The 21,364-nt window shown below is 38.9% G+C and overlaps 1 protein-coding gene across 1 annotated transcript; it reads left to right on the top strand.

Moving 5' to 3' along the window:
- The first annotated feature begins 681 nt into the window (after positions 1-681).
- Positions 682-21,364, top strand: fndc4a (fibronectin type III domain containing 4a). Its single transcript, XM_067481537.1, has 6 exons — positions 682-1,415; positions 7,576-7,691; positions 8,766-8,970; positions 17,665-17,754; positions 19,432-19,565; positions 20,366-21,364. Exons 1-6 carry the CDS (start codon positions 1,340-1,342, stop codon positions 20,405-20,407), a joined length of 663 nt encoding a protein of 220 aa, XP_067337638.1. The 5' UTR covers positions 682-1,339; the 3' UTR covers positions 20,408-21,364.

The raw sequence follows: 21,364 nt of genomic DNA, 5'->3' as shown, positions 1-21,364 counted from the left end.
AAACTGTATTTTCCATCTCACAGAGGACTGGTGAGGACCTAGAAACCATGGCAACACTCTCACATCTTTTGTTGACCACTAAAAGGTTGTCTGCGCTCCTTTTAGTTGACACAACTATGAAAATAAAGTTTTTGTGACTTTTACTATTGTTATTGGATCATATTCTTAAGACACCCCCACCCCTAAATACACTCACTTACAGACCTGCAGTGGGCTGCTTGTGTAGGCAGATTCCCCCAAGACAAGCACTTTGGCGTGAGACGCTTATTTCCCATGAGGCAATGCACTCACCTTATCAATGGTATTCATCTCCCTGATAACACGCTGTGTCTCGGGGCGTCACGCAGTGTATGGATGCAGACGCTCATCGACCTGCGGCTGCTGGGTTTGTGTACAGCGCAGCAGACTAAAACCAGCACCGGTCTAGTAAAGTGTTGCAATGATACAGCACAAGTGTGTTTAATGATCAGTTTATGCGTGTTATCCCCATGTAGAGGAATGTCTGCTAGTCAACCCAACATGCATTTACTCCCTGTTGCTTCCCGCATATCTAACCAGCGCTCATCACTCATCATGATGCCGTAAATATCAGCTCCTGGCTTCGAGAGTAAATAATTATATTAAAGCAGGTGGAGGGACATCCTACAATGTGTGTGTCTGCTGAAGCCCGGGTAAACGTAAAGCACGTGGGTGATTAATCATGCGCTGCGCGTGCATGATGCTGCATGCTGGGAACATGAGGGTCTTGCAGGCGAGTTAGGGGGGCTGCCGGAGCGGAAAGGACTGCAGAAGAACCCCGCGTGAACACATTCAGGTCGGAGCCGCAACCAGTGAGCTGCGGAGCGACAGGGCAGTGCGAAGAAACTTAAAGGCGCTGTCCGGGTGCTCAGCCTCCCCCACTGCGACCCCTCTTTAGTCTGCGGGCGGACAGACGACCCTCCTTCCATATGCATCATCGTTTCTGCGACCTGTTCATACCTGAGCTCACCCGATGATCCGTGATAAGGGGGACGAGGGACGTCTGCACTGGCAGCAGCCAGATTTAGTCGGACATCTCTCAGTCTGCACGGGAACATGGATGAAGGACTTGTGGATTTAAGCATTGAACAGAGAATCCGCCTCGGCTGGACAAAATGTTTCTGAACACATCATTTGTTACTGTGTTTCACGGGTTATCTGTTTAGTCAGCGCGAGCCTGATCAAAGCGTGTATTCATTCATCAAATGATTTCCAACATGTTATTAAAATGTACTACAGCTATTTAGTTGCCCTTCAAGAATAGGACATCTGCATTGTTATTTTATTCCAACCCACGAAGAGCAACGACATCCTCCAAGACATGGCTCGTCTGCTGGTGTTGGTCAACTCCGTGGTCCTGTTGCTTTTTGGCAGCGACATGTTCCTGGTAGGAGCAAGTAAGTAGAAGTCTGTTGAGTTATTGTTCACTTTGTAGACCTGTAAAAGTCCTACAGTCAAAAAATATGAACGTGGACATTTTCCGGTGTGTTAGAGTCCAACGAAGTTTTAAATGTGTTTTAATTTGCGCCTGATGATGCACTTAATGTCACTCTTCAGTCATACAAATAGGTTTACTGATTGATTCTAGTCTGATCATTTGATTCAGCTCAAACAGTGACACGTGTGTAGCAGATTCATATAGTCAGTATTTATACATACTGTTGTTGTCTTTAGATGATTTACAAAAAACAAGACATTTAAATGATTTATGATTAGTTTACTGTACTTATGCATAAAATATATACAAACACATATGTAAACGTTTTTGCAGGTTTATAACAGGAACATTCGGCACTACAGCCATATAATGCATCTGCTCAAGGCAATTAATTATTCTTAATCACTTTCAGCTAAAGAACTGTCATTCTTAAGTTATGGTACTACTGGATAATGAGCCTTAAAAAGTAAAACGTACAGCAGGGGTTAATACAGCTGCAGATCATACACTACCTTCAGTGACACCACCTTATGTCTCACTGTAGGTAAATATACATTTTTCTGCATCTTTATCTTTGCAACCTTTGCTTCAGGATTGCTGTTTGTAATTTTTCCTTACATCTATAACAGAAATCTTCTCTTTCTGCCTCTGTATGTGTGCATTCACATAAACACTGTCTATCTATCTATCTATCAACCTGTCTACATCACGTCCTCCCTCTCTTCTCAAGGGAACTGAGTCCCACATGTGATAGCGCCTTAAGAGAATCAGATCGGCACTTCTCTGTTTCTGTGGGTGTGTGCTCTTTCCTTCTGAGACAAATATCCAGAGCTTTTTGTCCTGTTGCACACTGACATGTGAGACACACAAAGCCTCTCTGATCATAGTACAGTTCAGCATGGTGTTGTCAAAGGAGGAAAATGCTACTTTTACATTAATAAACATGACTCACATAAGTATAAACAGAAATTTGGCTGGTGCTAAGATATCTTCAATGTAAATGTAAATAAATGTGGAACATATTACTGCCAGCCCTATGCAATCATATAAGACTATGGGAAGTGCCATGCCATCCAAAGGAAGGTCTGAATTAAGGTTTAGGTTGTCTATAAAAAATGTCAATGAGACAGTGAAGTCTCTCTTATGTAACACAATTTGTGGAATTTAGTTAAAGGGGTTAAAAACACATAAAAATTATGAAATGATGGTCCTCTCAGTCTCCAAAATATGTTTCTACCCATTGAGCAGGCTTTTCAGTATGACTCATGATTGCACAACAATCTATATGACACAGGTTTTCGGTAAAGCTGCAGATTTGTAAACAGTCACAGAAATGACAATCATTAACAATCATAAACAGTGCAAACCCACACACAGGGGTCAATTTTTGGCATTTTGAGTGTAAGTAAGTAAGTTTTTACATCTAAAAATAAGTGCACTTGAAAATGAATTCCATGCGGTCTAACAGAACTAAACCATGCGAATTAGCTGGATTTATTTGGATGGTCAGGCTCATGTCATTCTTCTAATTGGCAATCTGCTATTCGGGGGACACATTCTTGACAAATAGATGTTCTGTATTAGAGCTGAACCTATCTCAGTGAGGGCCGATGTTTGCTCAAGTAGTCATAATTCTATCTGCTGTCACATGGCAGACATTTTACACAGAAATAAAACAGACTACTGCGATGTGAGAAAAAGCAGGATTTTATATCAGCATTTTAGCCTTTTACAGTGGATCTTACTTGTTTGTCTTGTTTAGATGCTATGATTTACAATCTGCTGATAATAAAACAAATGCTGCAAACCCCTGATCGTAAAGAGCATGTTATTGCTTGCAGGAGCATGGAATATACTTAATTTATTGTATTGTATGCCAGCTTTTATTGATGATGAAGTGTTAGCTTGCAGCTTTGAGGTTTGCCAGTTATTGCATTAACCTTAGGCTGGCACCTGGTCCCATCTGCTCACACTGCTGTTTAACAGCCCCCAGGTCTGTGAGAAAGAATACAGATTGTACCTAAAGCAAGGGACGGTAAGTGTCACTATTGAAGAGTGGCTCTGAAAGAAAAGGACTTAACCACACCTGGTTGGACAAGTAATTTCACCCTATACTCTACATATTGTAGCTACTCATGTTGTTGTTGCTGTATCAGACACATAACACTGCACTAGAATAACAAGTTTAGGCACAGATCACTAAAAAAAAAAAGCACTTTTCCTGCATCAATTTTAACAGAAGTCAAGATCTCAGAAGGGAATAGATTTTTGAAACAAGAATACGGCCTTGAAGGCAATATGCGTTCAGATGCTGCTATGGCTGAGAAAAAAAAAAGAAATTGTGGCCTGTGGCCTGCAAGCAATTGTGTGACAACCTCCTGCTGTGCTGATGAAGCTGTCTAACCACTAACTGGGCAACCCATCAAAATTCAAGGCAGCTGTTATGAGTGATTGCCTTTATTTATGTCAGTGATTTTACTATTTCACAAGGGGCTACAGCAATGTTAGTATCTGAAAGAGCTTACAGAATGTGCAATCCTTCAAATTGTCACTGGCTCACAGATCGTTATGAAATCTGATCAATAATACAGAGAAAGAGTCCACAACCTTGATAAACTAGCTTGTTAAATATCCTTGAAGTACATGAAATATGCGCCTTTGAGAGAATTTATTGTCATTACTGATGTGATTGATCATTTGGAGTGTTTACAGTATGTCAAATAAAAATATGAGCTGACCACTTCATGTCAGACTGTATAGTGTCAAATGTTGTTCTGTATGTTGTTTCAAAAATAATCTCAAACAAATGTATATTGCAAAAATTGAAGAAATTGTATACTGTATTTATTTATTTACTGTATATTGTCAATACAACACTACATAAAATATAATCAATCTCAAAGAATATAAACTGTAGATTGGCTTCAAACCTTCACTGTCCATATTGTAGATATTCACTTTAAACGGTAAACCTCAAACCAGCGCTCGTTAGGTGCAGAGGTAAAGTAGTTTTATTTGCTTATGAATGCTGTCCTTCAAAAACCCACATCATGTGCAAAAAGCAAACCAAAAGGCAGTAATGTTACATTTTGCACTGGCTAGTTTGGCTGTTTTTTTTTCAGGCAGCATCATAATCAGAAATGAACCTGTCAGATAGTGTTTTGAGAGGTGTTTCTTGTAAATCTGACAGGTGGTGGAATCTCTTATGGTTTACTCACATGTCATTTCTCTGTTGCTCTTTAATAAGTGTATCATTGGTTATTCAATTTGCTCTGTGAGCAAAAGCTGCAGAGACAAGCTTTCATTTTATACTGTGAATATACTGTATGGTTTACACCATACAAGTAGGCATAAATCCGGATGGACTATATGGCACAATTGTGCTCTGCAAGCAAATATAGAGGCCAAAATTTAAAAAGCCATGACTGTACCCCACTCTAACAAAATTAATTTGGGCTCCTTTCCACATGGATTCGCCATTGAGAAATCCACCTGCACTATTTCTCAGTGTCCATGTTCGTTAGACTGGGGGGGGGGCAACTAATGTGCTGGGCTTTGGGTATATACCTTATGATTCATTCTGCCAGGGTACCCACATCACCTCAGCCATTGTGACCTAAGGCTGCGGGCCGTGGGGTGTATTCAGGACACATAACATTACAAATGTTAAAATATTCAGAATTCCTCTTATTACTACAGAAAGGAAGAAGCAGGTCAAACTACAAGGGGATGAGGTTTGGAGTATTTTTCTTCCATTAATAAGATATATGATTTAGAAAATCCCAAAGCTACAGTCATCCAGTGGAACAGTGTGTCTGACCGACTTGTTGGTGCATTCTAAAGAATGTAATGGATCTATTACAAAGGTAAATGCCAACTTATCACAAGTGAGCGAGTTTCTCTAACTAAAATCACGGCAAATCAAAGCATGTAGTGCAACATTTAATAAAAATATCATGTCACACGATGTGTTTTAATCGTTTTTGGACAACAATGGAGGCCTATGGCACAGACAAAGAAGCAAAGTGGAGACAAATTATTATAGTGTGTGTATGGGAATTGCTCCAATTTTAATTAATTGTTTTAATTAATTGACTTTAATTTATCAATGCAACAAAATACTGTAAGTCACCTCACCTCATCCATATTTCATGTTGAAAGTATACCTGTCCCCTTTTAAACTACCTGATATAGGAAGAGTACATTTATACATGATGACTCGTGACCTGCTTCAACTGAACCGTCACTTGCTCCATCACCAATGAACCACAGACAATGCATCATGGTTATTGGCTGCTTTTATTGCCCGTGCATTGTAGTCTGTAACCCACCAGTAGAGAACAGCCAGCGTCAGGAGAAACGAATGTGTCCTCTGGAAGATAAGTGCTGCACCTGATTCTGAAGTGTGCACTTGACGGCAGTCAAGAAGCGCACGTGGGCCTTTTAGAGTGCAACATAAAGATTACAGCCAGTTAGTACCCTTGCATTTTGTAATGTAGTGATAATAAATGTAATTATAGTTTTTTTTTTTTTAACACAATCATTAAATGTTTATCATATAAAATTAGCAGTAGATGCTGCAAAGCCACAAGGACATAGGAACCATTACTGTAAATATATGTATGCCTCATCCCCCATTGCCCCCCAAAGATCAAGGACAATTCATGCTATACCTTATGTAATGTTCCTTTCCACTTGCCCTACTGCTTAGCTCAACACATTACAGCACCTGCTTTGGTAAAAGAGCTTCTCATTAAATGGAAAAAATGAGAGAGACCTCACCTCTTAACCTTTTTATACCAATGTTTCCACCAACCAAGGCCACATTTCTTCCCAATGCTCTTTGCAATTAGAACATTAATTTTCTCCTATCACAGCTTAAGCAATAATGTGGCCTCTTGTTCAGCTCATTTACTCCCCTCCATAAACTAATGTCTGAGAATGTCATGAGACCATGATTTTTCTGACCACGACCTCCTGTCGTCCATAATGTCAGGGTGACTGATACCTTCACGTGACACACAAGCCTGGAGAGATGCTTCAATGTCACCTTTTGCACCGAACACAGAAACCGCCATTGATTGTCTCTGAGATAAAACAGACTAAAGAGCAAGAAGCGAAAGAGGGTAAGAGAGATAGAGAGAGATAAAAAGGGTTGACACAGGGAGATAAGAGGAAAGGGATGTGAGAGAGACTGAGCTAGGAAAGAGCACATCATTTGAAATGGCTCCCAATTGCCTCCTTTTCTCGTTCATCTTTCCCTCTCAAGTGCACTGTTTGGATGAAATATTGTCAACATACACAAGATCCCTTTAGCTGTCATCTCACAACAATTGTCTTAGGAGAAATTATGCAGTCTCTATGCTTCATAAGTTAATAACATGAAAAATCATTAATTCATGGAAGCTTTATGGGGATTGCTACAGAAAGCTGTAACTGTAATTAGAAATACTGCAATTGCAGCCCAGTAGGCAAAATTTATCTGCACGTGTTGGGCAGATTTTCATACATTATTGTCAGTATAGTCTTCTCTCCACTGTCACCCCATAAGAGACATGTCTTCATTATTTTACAGTGTCTGACATCACATTAGTTCCAATAATTCCCACAATAAGGACTAAAGCCCTGTCAATAGTCTCCAGGCCTCCATCTGCCCAGTCAATCCAACATAGCTCCTCAACGAACCCTCTGTTAGATCTGCCACCCTTTTTTTTCTCCCTTTGGATCCAATGCTTTTTATACCAAAGGACTAATGCCTTATCTACACACAGTTTTAGTGTTTTGTGTTTTATCATGCTTTGAAATTAGTATTCTGAAATTAGGGACATCATAGAAGGGTGTTGAGCCTGTCACAGCTGACATTTGGTGAAAGGTGGGGTACATCCTGGACAGGTCGCTAGTCTATTTCAGGGCCACACATAGAAACACTCGTTCACATTCACACCTACAGGCACTTTACCTTACTAACCATACATTGGCAGTAAGAAAACCTGTGGGAGGTTAGTGCCAACATAATGCTTGAGATGTTCCAGGTGCAGTGTGGGCACAGATGGCTCGGATAATTTGATATCTAGTGCGTTGATTAACAGATCCCTCTGTTTCTGTTTATTTTCCTTTAGACCGGCCACCAGCTCCTGTCAATATCTCCGTCATGCACCTGCGAGCCGACTCAGCAACTGTATCCTGGGAAGTTCCAGAAGGAGATATAATAATTGGCTTCTCAATTTCACAACAGGTAAGTGCTACTGTAAACCTCTGATGTAATTCAGGAATACTCTGAATCCAAGAGTTTGTGTGCTTAGTAAATAATTCTTAAATTCGACTGTGTTTTGTTCAGCACATACACACAAGATTGTGGATGAATAAAGTGTGTTTTGATCTGGATGCATATGCTTAGGGATGTCTTAAAGCCTTGCTCAGCATGGAGAAAGGCTGACTTAATCTTGCTTCCAAGCCCGGAGTCAGAATAAAACTCGGCATGGTCGATTTGTCAAGAGGAAACAAGGCTGCCAAACTTTTTTTAGGATGAAAAGATTTCAAAGGCTTGAATAGGAAAATCAATGAATACTAACACTGAATGATGTAATAACAAATGCTGGTGGAGTCACATTAATGTTCTGAGCAACCCGTATCATTATGCAGCCATTTAACTTTGCTGTTTATTGTGACATGTGTTGTATGCAACACTCAACATTTCATCCAGGATGTTTATCATGGTATACAGTTTGAGCGCATTTGGTAATTCCCTTAATTATTTAAACCAATTTAGTCGTTGAATTATTTATTGTTTATGGAGAGTAACAAGTTGTTTTATTACAGCCATCAGTCAATCCGGGTCATTAAAAGCACATAAAAAAACATCTGGCCCAAAGCCACTTCAAGTAGAGATGAGAGCACACTACGAAGACACTTCTGCATGCAAGTATAAGGTTTAAGTCACACAGCTTTAGGTCCTGTCTGAAAGATCAAAGACAAGGTTTTAAAAGCTTGTGCCTGAAGGCACTTGCAACCATCAATCAGAATATTCACTAATTTTTCAATTTCCAATCAAGACTCCATATGGCAAAACTATATAATATTAATAGTTGCCACAAGTTAGTTGTTCTCCAGCACTTTGGCTGTTTTCTGGTTGGTGACCCCCATATTTACCATTACATTTATGCAATATTTCCATGTAAAAATGATGTTCACAAAGTGAAGCAACATTTGAGAGTGTCTGCCTTTGATCACCTCATTGCACAAGACCGATTATTGCATCTATCCAATAGCTCAATGCATTCTGTTGTTCTATCTCATTTCAAATCTCTAGAGGCAGGACGGACACATGCAGCGATTCATTCGGGAAGTTAACACCACCAGTCGCTCTTGTGTTCTGTGGGACCTTGAGGAGGAAACAGACTACATAATCCAGGTCCAGTCCATTGGCCTCTATGGGGAAAGCCAAGCCAGTAAGAAGGTCCATTTTCGCACGCTCAAGAAGACAGACCGTTTCCCCTCCAACAGCTCCAACCAAGGTACAGTTATGCTGCTCTGAGATACAGGGTACACATCGGTACAGCCACTTTGCACAAGTAGCACTGTTATAAGCTACTCAAACACAAAAAAACCTAAAGGGCCACAAAGGGGGCCTTCATGTTTGTTCAGTAGTTGAACAGTGTGCTCAAACTCATCACACAAGAATCTAAATCCTAAGTGATAAAGGATTCATATAAATTTGTTAGTAGAGTTACAAAATGAAGTTAAGGTGGTGTTTCAAATAAATGTTTACTGGATGGGTTCACAGAACTTTGAGAAATACATCCCAGTGATGTCCAGTTATATGGCAGAGATGCATTAACAATTGTAGACTGGGACTATGGAAGTATTTATTATACTTATTAGGGTGTTTCTTTGGGGTCTCAGAGGAATCTGTATTGAAACAGCTCACATTCTCTCTTCAAACAAGATGTTATAAAGTCTGTCAAAATGTAGTATACATTGAATGATAAGGTCACAGCAGATGACTGCCTGTTTTTCAGTGTTTAATAGCACAGCCTTACTTTTAATTCTACATTATCTGCCACAAGCCTTTTTCCTAAGGCACAGACATTAGCAACCCATTACAAACGCTTTTCCTTCTGTCGCGCTAAACCCTTCTCTGACTGTTGAATGCTTTTAAGCACCCTGATGTGCAAAATGAGGTACAATATAGACTATTGGTTGCAAAAGTGCAAGTAACCTGTAGTCTCCTATCACAGCATTTCTCGGGGGTCTCTATTTGCCTCTCTCTGGTTTATTTTTTTCAATTCATTATTGGCAGATTCTTCAAGCATGGCTGCAGGCAAACTCCTCAAAATTTATGCAACTCTATATCACTCTGGGGGCCTAATCAGGATTCTGACACACACTCTAAAACTCCTCAGATTCAGTGTCTGGGCTCGGCTTATGGGCTGGAGGAAAATATGAAGACCGTGACCAATAGAGAATAGGTTCAGTAGCTCTTAGTTTCTTACAGCATAGATGAGGAAATACAGAAGTGAGGAAAAAGCTATTTGCTTTCTATTCTAAGTAGTTGGGAAGCTTGCATGTCAGTGGAAACTCCTCGGCCAATCTGCTCTGCATTAGTTCAGCCATAATTAAACAATGGAGCAAATGCAAAAACTCACTGACATTGGTCTAGAAGCAAGTGCAACACTTCAAATTATACTTATAGGTTTGGTATCATGAGTTAGGCTGGCAAGATCAGCCAAGGTGAAAGACAGAGAAAGTAACTCAAGCTCAACTGCAACACAGAGTGCTGTCCATGAAACTATTACAGACACTGGCCTTGCACTATTTTCCTGCTTCCCATTAAAAAGTCTGAAAATTATGCCCTCGAGTTTGAAGATAACAGCGAGGAAAGCTAACTGACCATCAATATTTGAACAAAGTGCTGAGCATGAAAAGACGTACGGCTGCTGTATTCCTATTTTTTCAAGGCTCTTGGAGAAGATTCACTGTTCTTACAATACTCAGGATTTGTAACTGTCCAATTGGGAAAAGAAAAACATGCCATTAATGGGATAATAAAATATTCTACTTGTAGAAGCGATCAATTTAGGTTTTAATGTTTGGCTCTATGTTCTCGTATATTTTGACTTGGATATTTTTGGTAAATTCACTGCAGGATCCAATGCCTGGGAAAAACACATACATAACAGCTGTGACAAATACTCTTTTAATAGATAACCTGTATATAAATTGTTATGAAAGTTTCAGATAAAGACCCCACAGTCACAGACAGTAATCCACACTTCACTGTGGTGATGGAAAATGACATTTTATCTATTTAAATGTTGTATAAACTGATAAACAATCTTTCCCTTCTTCCAAAAACTCCATTAAAGACTTAATCTCTTTTAATTGTTCAATGGCAGCTGTTAAGGTGAGGGCAGTGAGAGGCACTTATCCGAAGCGGCGGTCAACCTGTTGATATATTACAAACATCAAGTGTAAAATATTAATGATTACACCATTAGAATAAGATTACAGTAGGCAACAATACAGGTACTGTGCCTCACATAAACCTAAAAGGACCAATCTCTCAACAAGCATTCACCTACTTCATAAGAAAAGAATTAGGTCGTCTGGATGTGATGGCACAGTAAAGCTGGCCTATAATTAGGTTATTATGCGGTTTTTGTGGTTCAATTGTCCCAATACTACAATATAAATGGGTCCATTAAAGACCCCCTGGGACATGTAATTATCATGAGGGAGCAGGAAAATTTTAAGTTAAAAACATAACAGACATCATGGTCCTTCAGGGGGCCCCAAGGTCATCAAAGTACGAGACAATGCGTTTCTTCTCCATGAGACACTTTTTTAGGGCAGTTATCAATTCCCACAAACTCTAAAAATAAATTATCTTTTCTTTTTTAAATTACAGTCAGAGCCATTGTTAAGCATAAGCCACATGACCGGTCGCCTAGGGTGCCACTGCTCCTGATCTATTATTAAAGGTCTTTTATTCACATCCAGTGTGCATGTTGTACTGTTACAAGTTTCATTTGCTCACACTGATACATACCCAGGTTATATGCTACATGTGTTATGATATTGTATATAGGTGGGGTGTTACTCAGATGCAGCAGTCTTCTCTAACATAGCGGCTTATGAATTACATCTTATAATGTGGTACACACTACTGTGGTGTATGTTGCCATTGCATGGTCAACAAATACCACTTGTGGTCTAACATCTCTGGTGCCATGACCATATGAATAACCAGGATGTAGTGTGAACCTAAGAGCTGAAAACATGACAGAAAAACCTGAACATGATCCACAAGTCATATGCTGATTGTTAACTCAAGTCATGTAGTCAATAAGTCCATAGGTTGGACAAAACAAAGCCTAGAATAATAAAATAAGAATTGAAAATATCAAACTTCCAGAAACAATATTGTATGACTCATGTCAATCACCACACACGCCCCTTACCAAAAACCACATGCCCATATGAAAACATCTGATGGGTTGATGTTTGTACAGTATATGAACATCTTTCATTTGTAACATTTTTCCATTTCCACAACCATTCTGTATAGAGGTTGTATGACAATCTGCAAGTGTTGCTGGAAGTTTGGTCTTATTAGTTTTCTTCTTTTGATCCATGCACCATGTGCCACAAGCTTCTGCTTTGCTTCAACTAAGAAATAAAGTAATGTCAAATATGGGAGAAGGAAGCAAGTCCAGGCACTCTGAAACTACTCATAATTGATACAGAGGTGTATTTAAGATGTGTTATATGGTAAAAAAGTGGTCAGAACAGCTTCGTGTAATAGCTAATAATACCTGCTTTGGCTGAGTTGTGGTGGTTTGCAGGGCACAGAGGAGCAGTAACCCGATGTATGTAACACACTATGATTAAAACACAATGATATAGAACAGGGCCTAGCAACCAACATATCCAGAAGTGTCATTGACTTAAGTTTTGTGTTGGAAAAGATGTTTACAATGCTTTCTTCTAAAATAACAACATGTACTTTTGAAAACTATAATGCACTCTAATTTAATGTGACTTTTATCTCTGGTTTTTACTGGTGACCATTATTACTTAAAAAGCCTTTTTAATCTAGCTAGCTGTGGGGTAATAGAGACATTTCAGAAATCCTTTGTCACGGCAAGGAAGCTCCTATTGAAACTAAATTGATTTACATTGCCCGTCATTCCTGTCAGAACTACAGCTATAGTACACTTAAATCAATATTTTCCCTAAACACAATTCTCTTTGATAATGTGATTACATATTAGTGCACAGGACACGGAATGTATACTATACCTGACTTGGCCAGATTCAGAATCCATCTATATTTCATATAAAGCATTTCCTGGCAAGCAATATACCATGTGTCAAAAGAAATTTAAATTCAAACGGGCTTTTTTGGGATCAATATGCTTTTCCAAAGTCTATTTCATTTTCATTAGATCAGAGTATTTATTTATACATGTTCTCTGACCTTCAGGAAAGAGGTATGTTGTGCTGTGGCTCTGCATTGCACATTGAAAAACCTGCATGAGGGAAAAAAGGAGACCAATGTAAAAGCCTTCAATGTGTTGTATTTTACCACGGGTTGTTGGTGTTTGACCAATTTAAGTAATGCACTCATTTTAAATTTGTAATAAATAAAAAAAACTTTGAAGAGAATTCAAAGACAAAATTCATCAAAAACTCCAACAAGGTTCCAAAATTCGAACTGGACCCAGATGAAACTATGGTTTCCTACAATGTCAGATCACTTTTCACATGCATCAGACCCCATATGGTCAGACCACATATGTGCCCACTTGACCTCTGTCTGACTACAACCTGTTTTAAATATAAGTATAATATGAGGGTTTTTACAGACAAAAACACGGCTGTGCCATGGTTCACATATGTCCCTGATTGTGGAAAAAGTAGGCAACACAACGAGTTCTCACACAGGAACCACACCCACTGGTTCAGGTTTGTGGATGGGAGGTGGAAACATTCACAAAACACATCAGTGCAGTGGACAAAAACATCAATTGTTACATGTTACAGGACTTTCCTGGCCTTCTTTAATGATGCAGTACACATTGAAGAAGACAGATGCCTTCACATTGAAGTATAATTGAAACCCACACACAAAGATTAAAATGTACTCTTTGACTCACATCACCCTCTGGAGCACAACTCAAACTCTTCAACTACCCAAACTGGGCCTTTTTAAAATCCACAAAAAAAAAATCAATTAGGAGCACATCCACAACAGGTAAGACAGGGACATCAAACAGAATAACAGTGTCGTTCTAAATGTCACTGGATTCTCTGACAAACTAGGAGAATCTTCAGTAAACGCCACATCCCTGTTTCTACATTTCAAACTCAGTAACACACTGAGGCAGAAACTAATTCTCAACACAGAAAGGCCAGCTCCTCAGCACAATACTCAGCACTCCATCTGCATCTGAATGGCAAGGGACACTCAGTTGAAGACAGCAATGTCCACGATCTGGACAGGGGGACGCTTTATTTCCAATAAGGCATAAAGGAAACAATTTATGTTAGAGTTGAATGACCCTCTTTCAACAGAGGGGGACACCACTTATCGAACACTTACAGTTTGGTTTTTATCACTCCAGAGTTGTGAGAACTATTGTTACTACAGCAACACACATGAAACAGTGGTGGGACAACATCCCAGAGCTTTCCAATACAAGGGGAAACATTTGGGATCTGTGAAAAAGATAAACATTAACGTGCTGTGTTGCAGCAATTAATAAAAAAAAAATATATCCTAAAACATAAATAACAAGTCACTAAGTTGTCATTTCCTTCACATATAAGAGCAAAACATAAAAAACTCAAAGCATGGATGCTTTGAGCAGTCAAGCCTGTATAGGTAGGTGGTCCCCTTAGACACAATTACTGTGTAAGACTTCAAAGCGATGCCGAACTGTCTTTGCTGAGTCAGAAGCTACATCTCTGCACCCAGAAACAGTAATGAGACGAAGGTGTGCTACACCATGCTAATCATTCCTTCACACAGTAAAATACAAAACACTGTATATTAATAGCATGCAGAGCAAATGGATAGTGGGTAAAAAAGAGATTTATTGTTTGATTGATTGGTACTCTAAGATAAAATGTTGTTCATTGTCTTTTTCAAACGCTGACGACGATGTGAGAGCTACAGCTTTAGGTTCTTTATGTCAAATTAATAACTCTCCCTTTAAAACTTGGAAAATATATATAAAATGGAAATTTGACTGTAATGTTTGTCAGTGTGAACAAACAGTTGTGGATTCAGTTTAATATATTTAGTTAACTGCACTCCCACATAACACCAATTTTACATTTTCATAACGTCTGAGCGGTTTTTGAATTGTTCAACTGAAGTATAGCACATTTGTAGCACATTGTCACGGCAGCAAGGAAACTTCAAGTTGCAAGTGTCAATTGTTTTGCAGTGTAATGAAACCTAAAAACTCAGGGAGACACGTTGCACGAATAATGATCCATCTTTGTGACACCAGTACAGTATCCCAAGTGTGTTGTTCCATGGTTTCCTGAATCAGTTCATAGCTACAAACAACACTGTGGGATTTCGACTGAGCAGAAGGAAGGTCAGCTAATTAACTCAACACAGAGAATTTGGTGCATCACAAGCCAGTAATCCTCCCCCAGCACTGAATCACACAGCATATATAAGTGTGGTGTGAAATATGCATGAAATGTTATTCAGGTCATTTGGAAATTTTGTTTACTCACTCTGTGGTACAAATCCTACCACGTCAAACATTTGCGTACATTATGCAGTAGCCTACATACTACATCCAGTACATACGTGCTACACAGTCTGTGTGTAGTCTACCAAAGAACTTTTAGTTAGGTGAGATTAGATTAGTTCTCCTAACACCTGTTTCAGAGGTTTCTCAATGCATACACCTAACTCTGTTTTAAAAATATCAGGTCAGGAATTCAGTTTTATAGTACTTTAGCTCCTGGCACTTGACTTGCTGGGAAGACCCGAAATGAGCCGCAAAATTAGTCGTTGTTTTTTGTTTTTTTGTCTGCAGAAGTTGGTGAATAGTTCATTATTGAGTGGGTTGGGTTCAGACAGATACAGTAGTGTGGGTGTGATAAATCCGAGAACAACTTATGAAACCACCAGCCAGACTCAGCCGTGACCTGAGTCCTGACATGACATTTATTTGTAATGGGCAGTCTGATATCAACTTTGTAAAGTTGTCTGTGCACAGGGAAGATACAGGAGATGATGTAGGTGAAGCTTGGTTCACTACATATGGAAGAACATGCCACATATATTTATATTGTATATACTGTACATATTTGTTGGTGTACATTTTGGATCAGCTGATAGTTAACCCTTAGATGCATGAGTGACTGGACCCTACACTCTTCCATAGGTGGGTCAAAAATGACCCATGTTAGAATCAGTGTGTTTTTATTCAATTTTTTTTCATTTTGGTTAAAAACAATCATTTGTATATTTACATTTTGTATTATATTTTTGTCCACACAAGAATGATTTCATGTTTGAAATATTTTTATTTTGAACTTTTTAAACATTTTTACATTTTTAAAAGAAAATTACACAACAGCAGTACAACATTTTCTGTGTGCGTGTAAATGGTAAATGGCCACTTATATAACTCCTTTTATTCAAAGCGCTTTACAATGTGGCGTCTCATTCACCCATCGACACACACTCACACACCGATGGCTCTAACTGCCATGCAAGTTGCTCGCCTGAGGCACTGGGAGCAACTTGGGGTTCAGTGTCCATGACACTTTGACATGTAGCCTGGAGGGTCCAGGAATTAAACCACTGACCCTGTCGTCCGTGGACCACTGCCCCACCGACTGAGCTATGGCCACGTAATCTGTAGTACTCTCTCACGCCCTTTGTGAGAGAGAGTATATCCGTGTGTGTGTGTTTGTGTGTGTGTAACTCTCTTTTCTTGCCTTCTTGTCTCATCCCAGTTGTGACAAACTACCTGTTTCTGACTGTGATCATTGCACACAGGTACATTGCATTTCCCACACCGACTGTTGACTTTCCGATCCTTCTTACTTGAATGGTTTGAATGACAAGCAAACCATTGATCAGTATGTAGCTATATAAATAATAGCACACACCGCATGTGTGTACCTGCACCCATACACACAGACACACACACGACATACTAGCCAGCTAGTTTCACAAACCATAAAATAGGTAAATTTGATGATATATGATAAGAAACACACAGTATTTCACACAATAGTCACGAATGACACACACACACACACACACACACACACACACACACACACACACAGTACATACATTTTTAGCTTCATTTTTTTTACCTCAGAAATGTGTGCAGTTGTCCTTCATGACTACTGGCATGATATCAATAACTTGTTTTTTGAGAAATAGCTGGACTATGAAATGATAACAACTTTTCATCATGAACATATTGAAAGAAAATGACCTCATCGGGTAATTTTTGACCCACATTTGCATCTAAGGGTTAATAGAGGGGGTTAATTTCCAAGTTATTTAGGTCAGAATTGTCCTGAGGTGAACTCACTAACTAAAACTAACTTTAACTTCTTGGAGTTCATACACAGTAATTAGGATCACACACTTCTATTTGTTTCGCTCACATACACGCTACTACAGACACTAAAAAAATGAGGTAGTAGCACTGACCTCATTCCTTAATTGCTATCATGTGAAGAGAGCTGACAGTCTGGCATTTGAGGCCAGTTTCTTGAAAAGTGGTGCTCTGGAAGATTTCCATTCATGCGGGAAAAGAGTTTGGAGAGTGGAAATAGACCCATAGTCAATCCACTTGAAGAAGACTTAATGCTCCGAGACTGATATGTGGTAATGCCCACCATTGAGTATGAGAGCGTGTTATCAGTCATGAAAGATTAACAAATACCAACATTTACAGTATGTCAATCTGACTGAGCAGGAAGCTAAATACAAAATCTCTGCAGCCAACACTGCATTTGTGAAGGCTAAAATGTTGAATGAGACACATGTCTCTGTTACAGCATTGTGATCCTTTCATCTGCATTTTATATGTCAAAATTATCCCATATTATGCTCGTTGCATATAAATAGAATATATAAATTATTCAGTATTTAGTTTCAGTTTTCTGGGATTTATATTTACTTCAGCTGTTCTATCTTTCTGTTTTCCTAGATGACCCTACTGTGCAGGGGCTGGACAAGTCCCGGCATCTGCAAACAGGAGAGATGATCATAATTGTGGTGGTCTTGGTCATGTGGGCAGGTAGGTTTTTACGGTGTGAAGTTAATATCTTGTTTGATAAATATGTTGGGATGAGCATTGAAGAATAGAAAAGATCAATTTAACATCCCAGTAAACCTATAATTTATATCAGATTCTTACACTGAGCAATGAGGTTACTGAATTTTCTAAATTAGAACCATTTTGGTTATTGCAACAATGTTTTGTCTTTGCTTTTTTTTACTGCTGTAAAGTAATGGGATCATTTGGAAAAGTTAACAACATGCTGTGATGATGTTGGCTAATGTGTTGTAAAACATTTTAGAGGGACAGGACCCTAAAATTCTATTTAATAGGCTAAATGACAATTTAAGTTTTCCACTGAAACTGCAGCATGTCAATGGATTAGCAACCATCCACCATGATGATGACGATTAACTGCACACTGAGGCACTAATCAGTTAGCAAAACAATATATAGACAAGATGGTTTAAGATCACTGTGAAAAGGAAGTCCAAAAACCTGAGTACCGTGCGCTAAAATATAAATCCGACAACCATGAACATCCTGTCCCTTTGAGGCTTTTCACAACAGTGATGTCACACCAACATCATGCCTTTCTGAGCATTGTCTCCATCTAAGCACTTCATCGAAGTATGAGTCGTTTTACTCGTTTGAGAAAGTGACAAAAAGAGAGGTGACATATCTGACAGGCTGCCACTAGCAAGCCTCCCACCCCAAGGCACCCGAGTGAGATGTTAAGTAATACTAATGAGAGAGAAGTAACACGGAGGCTGTGAAAGTGGGAGTCAAAGAAGAGAAATGCTATATGTGGTGAATCCATGGTAGGCTGCTCATTTACAGTCAGATTGATCTTATTCTTTTACTTTGTGGGTTTGGGCACCAAGCTTGTTAAAAAGTTAATAATCTACATTCTCTAGTGTTTATATTTAATCTGCAGTTTCTGTTACTTTCCACTATTTCATCTAGGCCCTTAAAAGGACTTTAACTGCTGGTGCTGGTGCAGCCTCATCTGCCATATTGTAAAACATAGTCTAAAAATGTCAAAGATGTGGTTAAATTTTAGAAATATAACTAAATCTGAAGATCTGTGCACTTTATTTACTTTGTTTCAATTTAAAACATCACAATGTCCTGTAAGCTCTGACTTTCAAATACAGCAAAAATCATTTAAATTACATAAACTGTAATCTAAGCAGGATCGCTCTGCTACAGAGGGCTCACATATAAATGCATAAAAATAATGTAGTTAAATGAACTGTTCTATGCTTCTAAGCATTTCTCACAGCTCTGTAGTTCTCATTAGAAGAACTGTAGGGTATATCAGCTTCTGACAATTTAATGACAGCGTTCTCAAAGAAATTCATAACCTCGGTGAAGCAAAGAAGTTAATTGTGAGCGCACAGAACTTATTCAAACTGGAAGCAAAAGTGCATTTGGCAGATTGCAAAATGCGGTAAAGCAAACTCCATAGAGAATGACGGTTTTCCAAACTTTCAGATAAAGGCACTGCCACCACACTCTCATGGGAGCATATTTCTATTATCCACATTCAATGTGCTCAGCTTGAGGAAGTGGTGACATATCTGTGAGTGACATCTGCCGCCTCACAACTAAATTCCTGTGTGTGTGTGTGTGTGTGTGTGTGTGTGTGTGTGTGTGTATGTGTGTGTGCGCCCCTCCTTCACTTCCTGGCAGCTGTTATTGCCCTGTTCTGCCGGCAGTATGATATCATCAAGGACAACGACTCCAGCAACAATAAGGAGAAGGCCAAGCCGTCATCAGAGAGAAGCACGCCAGAGCACCACAGTGGAGGACTGCTGAGGAGCAAGGTGAGCATGAGATCTCTGAACACAAGCTCATTCTTTGATCAGTATTAGTGTGAATTAATTTCCTGTTAAGAACTGAAAGCATACACACAGTCCGTCACAAGAGGAGGAGCACATGTGTTACTGATACCATTTGTAATAGCTCTGTTGTATTCGTGTGTAGCAAGGCATGGGAGTGTCACGGTGATTCAGCATGAACAACACCAGAACACTGAGACTGAAGCAGCTAAATGGAAGTCAGCCATCATTCAGTGTTTACACCTGTGCTTCACCAACTGTAACATGTCCAAAAGTGTGTTGATGCGTATAATGCAGTCATTGCCATGATTATAATGGAAGACACATAATGACATTTGATTGATTATTAGTTGAGACAAAAATCAATGTCTTAAATCCCATCAAATAATATTGCGCAAGAGGAAAAACAAATCAATTACCTAAACAGAACATTCAATCGGCACTTTGTTACAGAAAATATAGAGATGACTGCTGTATGCTTAGATAATAAATGTAATAAATTAGATTTTTTTATTTGAAGCCTTGGGAGGCTCAATGGCCACTGAAAGAACAAAAAAGCCTTTGCTATGAAAAAAGTCATATCACTAAGAAGAGGACAGAAATCACTCTGTGCACTCATGTTCTAATTGTCCATGTCATCCAGTGTTACATGAGTTCATGGGTCGGGTCAGTCTTCTCAGCCAGATGCAGTGCATTTCTCATCTACGATCAAAATCATGCTTTATTGTAGATGTTTTAATAAGTTAAAAAAGCAATGGTCTTTTTATCTTTCCTGTCTGTTGCAGTTTCATCCATCTGTGCCATCAATCAACCTCATAGAAGTTTGAGAAAAGGGAAGCTGACGTTAAATTCTTCCCTCTTCTACCGTCATAACATTTGTGATGTTTCTCACTGATGAAGAAATCTGCTGAGAAAATGTAAGTTTTCTGTGGGTCATCATCAGCGAATGAGGCTGGTCACGGCTGTCCTACAAAACACACGTGCATGCACACAGTAAACAGAAAACACAACACTAAACTACAGATACACATGCTAAAACCCATTCAGCAACTATTCACATGCTTACATATGCACACACACACACAATAGCTAGAAGTAACTCTTCACTCCTGCAGGTTTATAGTAGATAGATTAATGTTAACCCATGTTGCCGTTAACATTGATGTTTTTGCCAGGTGCTTGGTATGGTATTGCAATACAAAACAACAACTTATCATCTCTGGGAGGCCCATCTTCATGAATTTAAATATGCAGTGTATTTTTGATATCAGCATGTGCAATTAGACCCCTCTAACAGTTACAGACAGCTATATATAGTATATAAAAATCAATCATTTGTACAATTGCGAATGGTGTTAATGTACAGTACTGCCTGATCGCACATGTATATTATTGTCTGACTGCTGTGGGCAGCTTCTTAATAAAGAAAGAAAGCAAACACTCCATTAGTATAATTAAAATAAAGAGGCATTTTTAGGAAAACATTGTATTTTTTCACATTCTCATACATAATCAAGATGTGTAAATATCATTTACTAAATAAAGTTGCATGCAGGTCATTCGCCTGTAGAATAGCATTTGCTGTGCATCCACAGTTAGATGCCAAGAATGGATAAGAAAACATGATTGCAGTACTGTGAAGATACTAATTTGTTTTTGTATTTACCTGCTTTTAGACCAGGACATTATCTTTTATCATCGAGTGTTTCGTTTTGGACCTTGTAATTTCCTGACAATTGTATATTCTAAAGTGTAAAATAAAGCTTCTTTCGAATGTCCCAATA

Source organism: Channa argus, chromosome 17, assembly GCF_033026475.1.
Source record: "Channa argus isolate prfri chromosome 17, Channa argus male v1.0, whole genome shotgun sequence".
Classification (NCBI taxonomy): domain Eukaryota; kingdom Metazoa; phylum Chordata; class Actinopteri; order Anabantiformes; family Channidae; genus Channa; species Channa argus.
The sequence above is the reverse complement of the archived record's forward strand: the minus strand, read 5'-3'. Positions and strand labels throughout refer to the sequence as shown.

Excerpts from the sequence above, each read along its gene's own strand:
- fndc4a (XM_067481537.1), top strand. The coding sequence starts at position 1,340 with ATGGCTCGTCTGCTGGTGTTGGTCAACTCCGTGGTCCTGTTGCTTTTT. Across the intron at positions 7,692-8,765 it reads GCTTCTCAATTTCACAACAG|AGGCAGGACGGACACATGCA; the intron begins GTAAGTGCTACT and ends TCAAATCTCTAG. Across the intron at positions 17,755-19,431 it reads GGTCTTGGTCATGTGGGCAG|CTGTTATTGCCCTGTTCTGC; the intron begins GTAGGTTTTTAC and ends ACTTCCTGGCAG.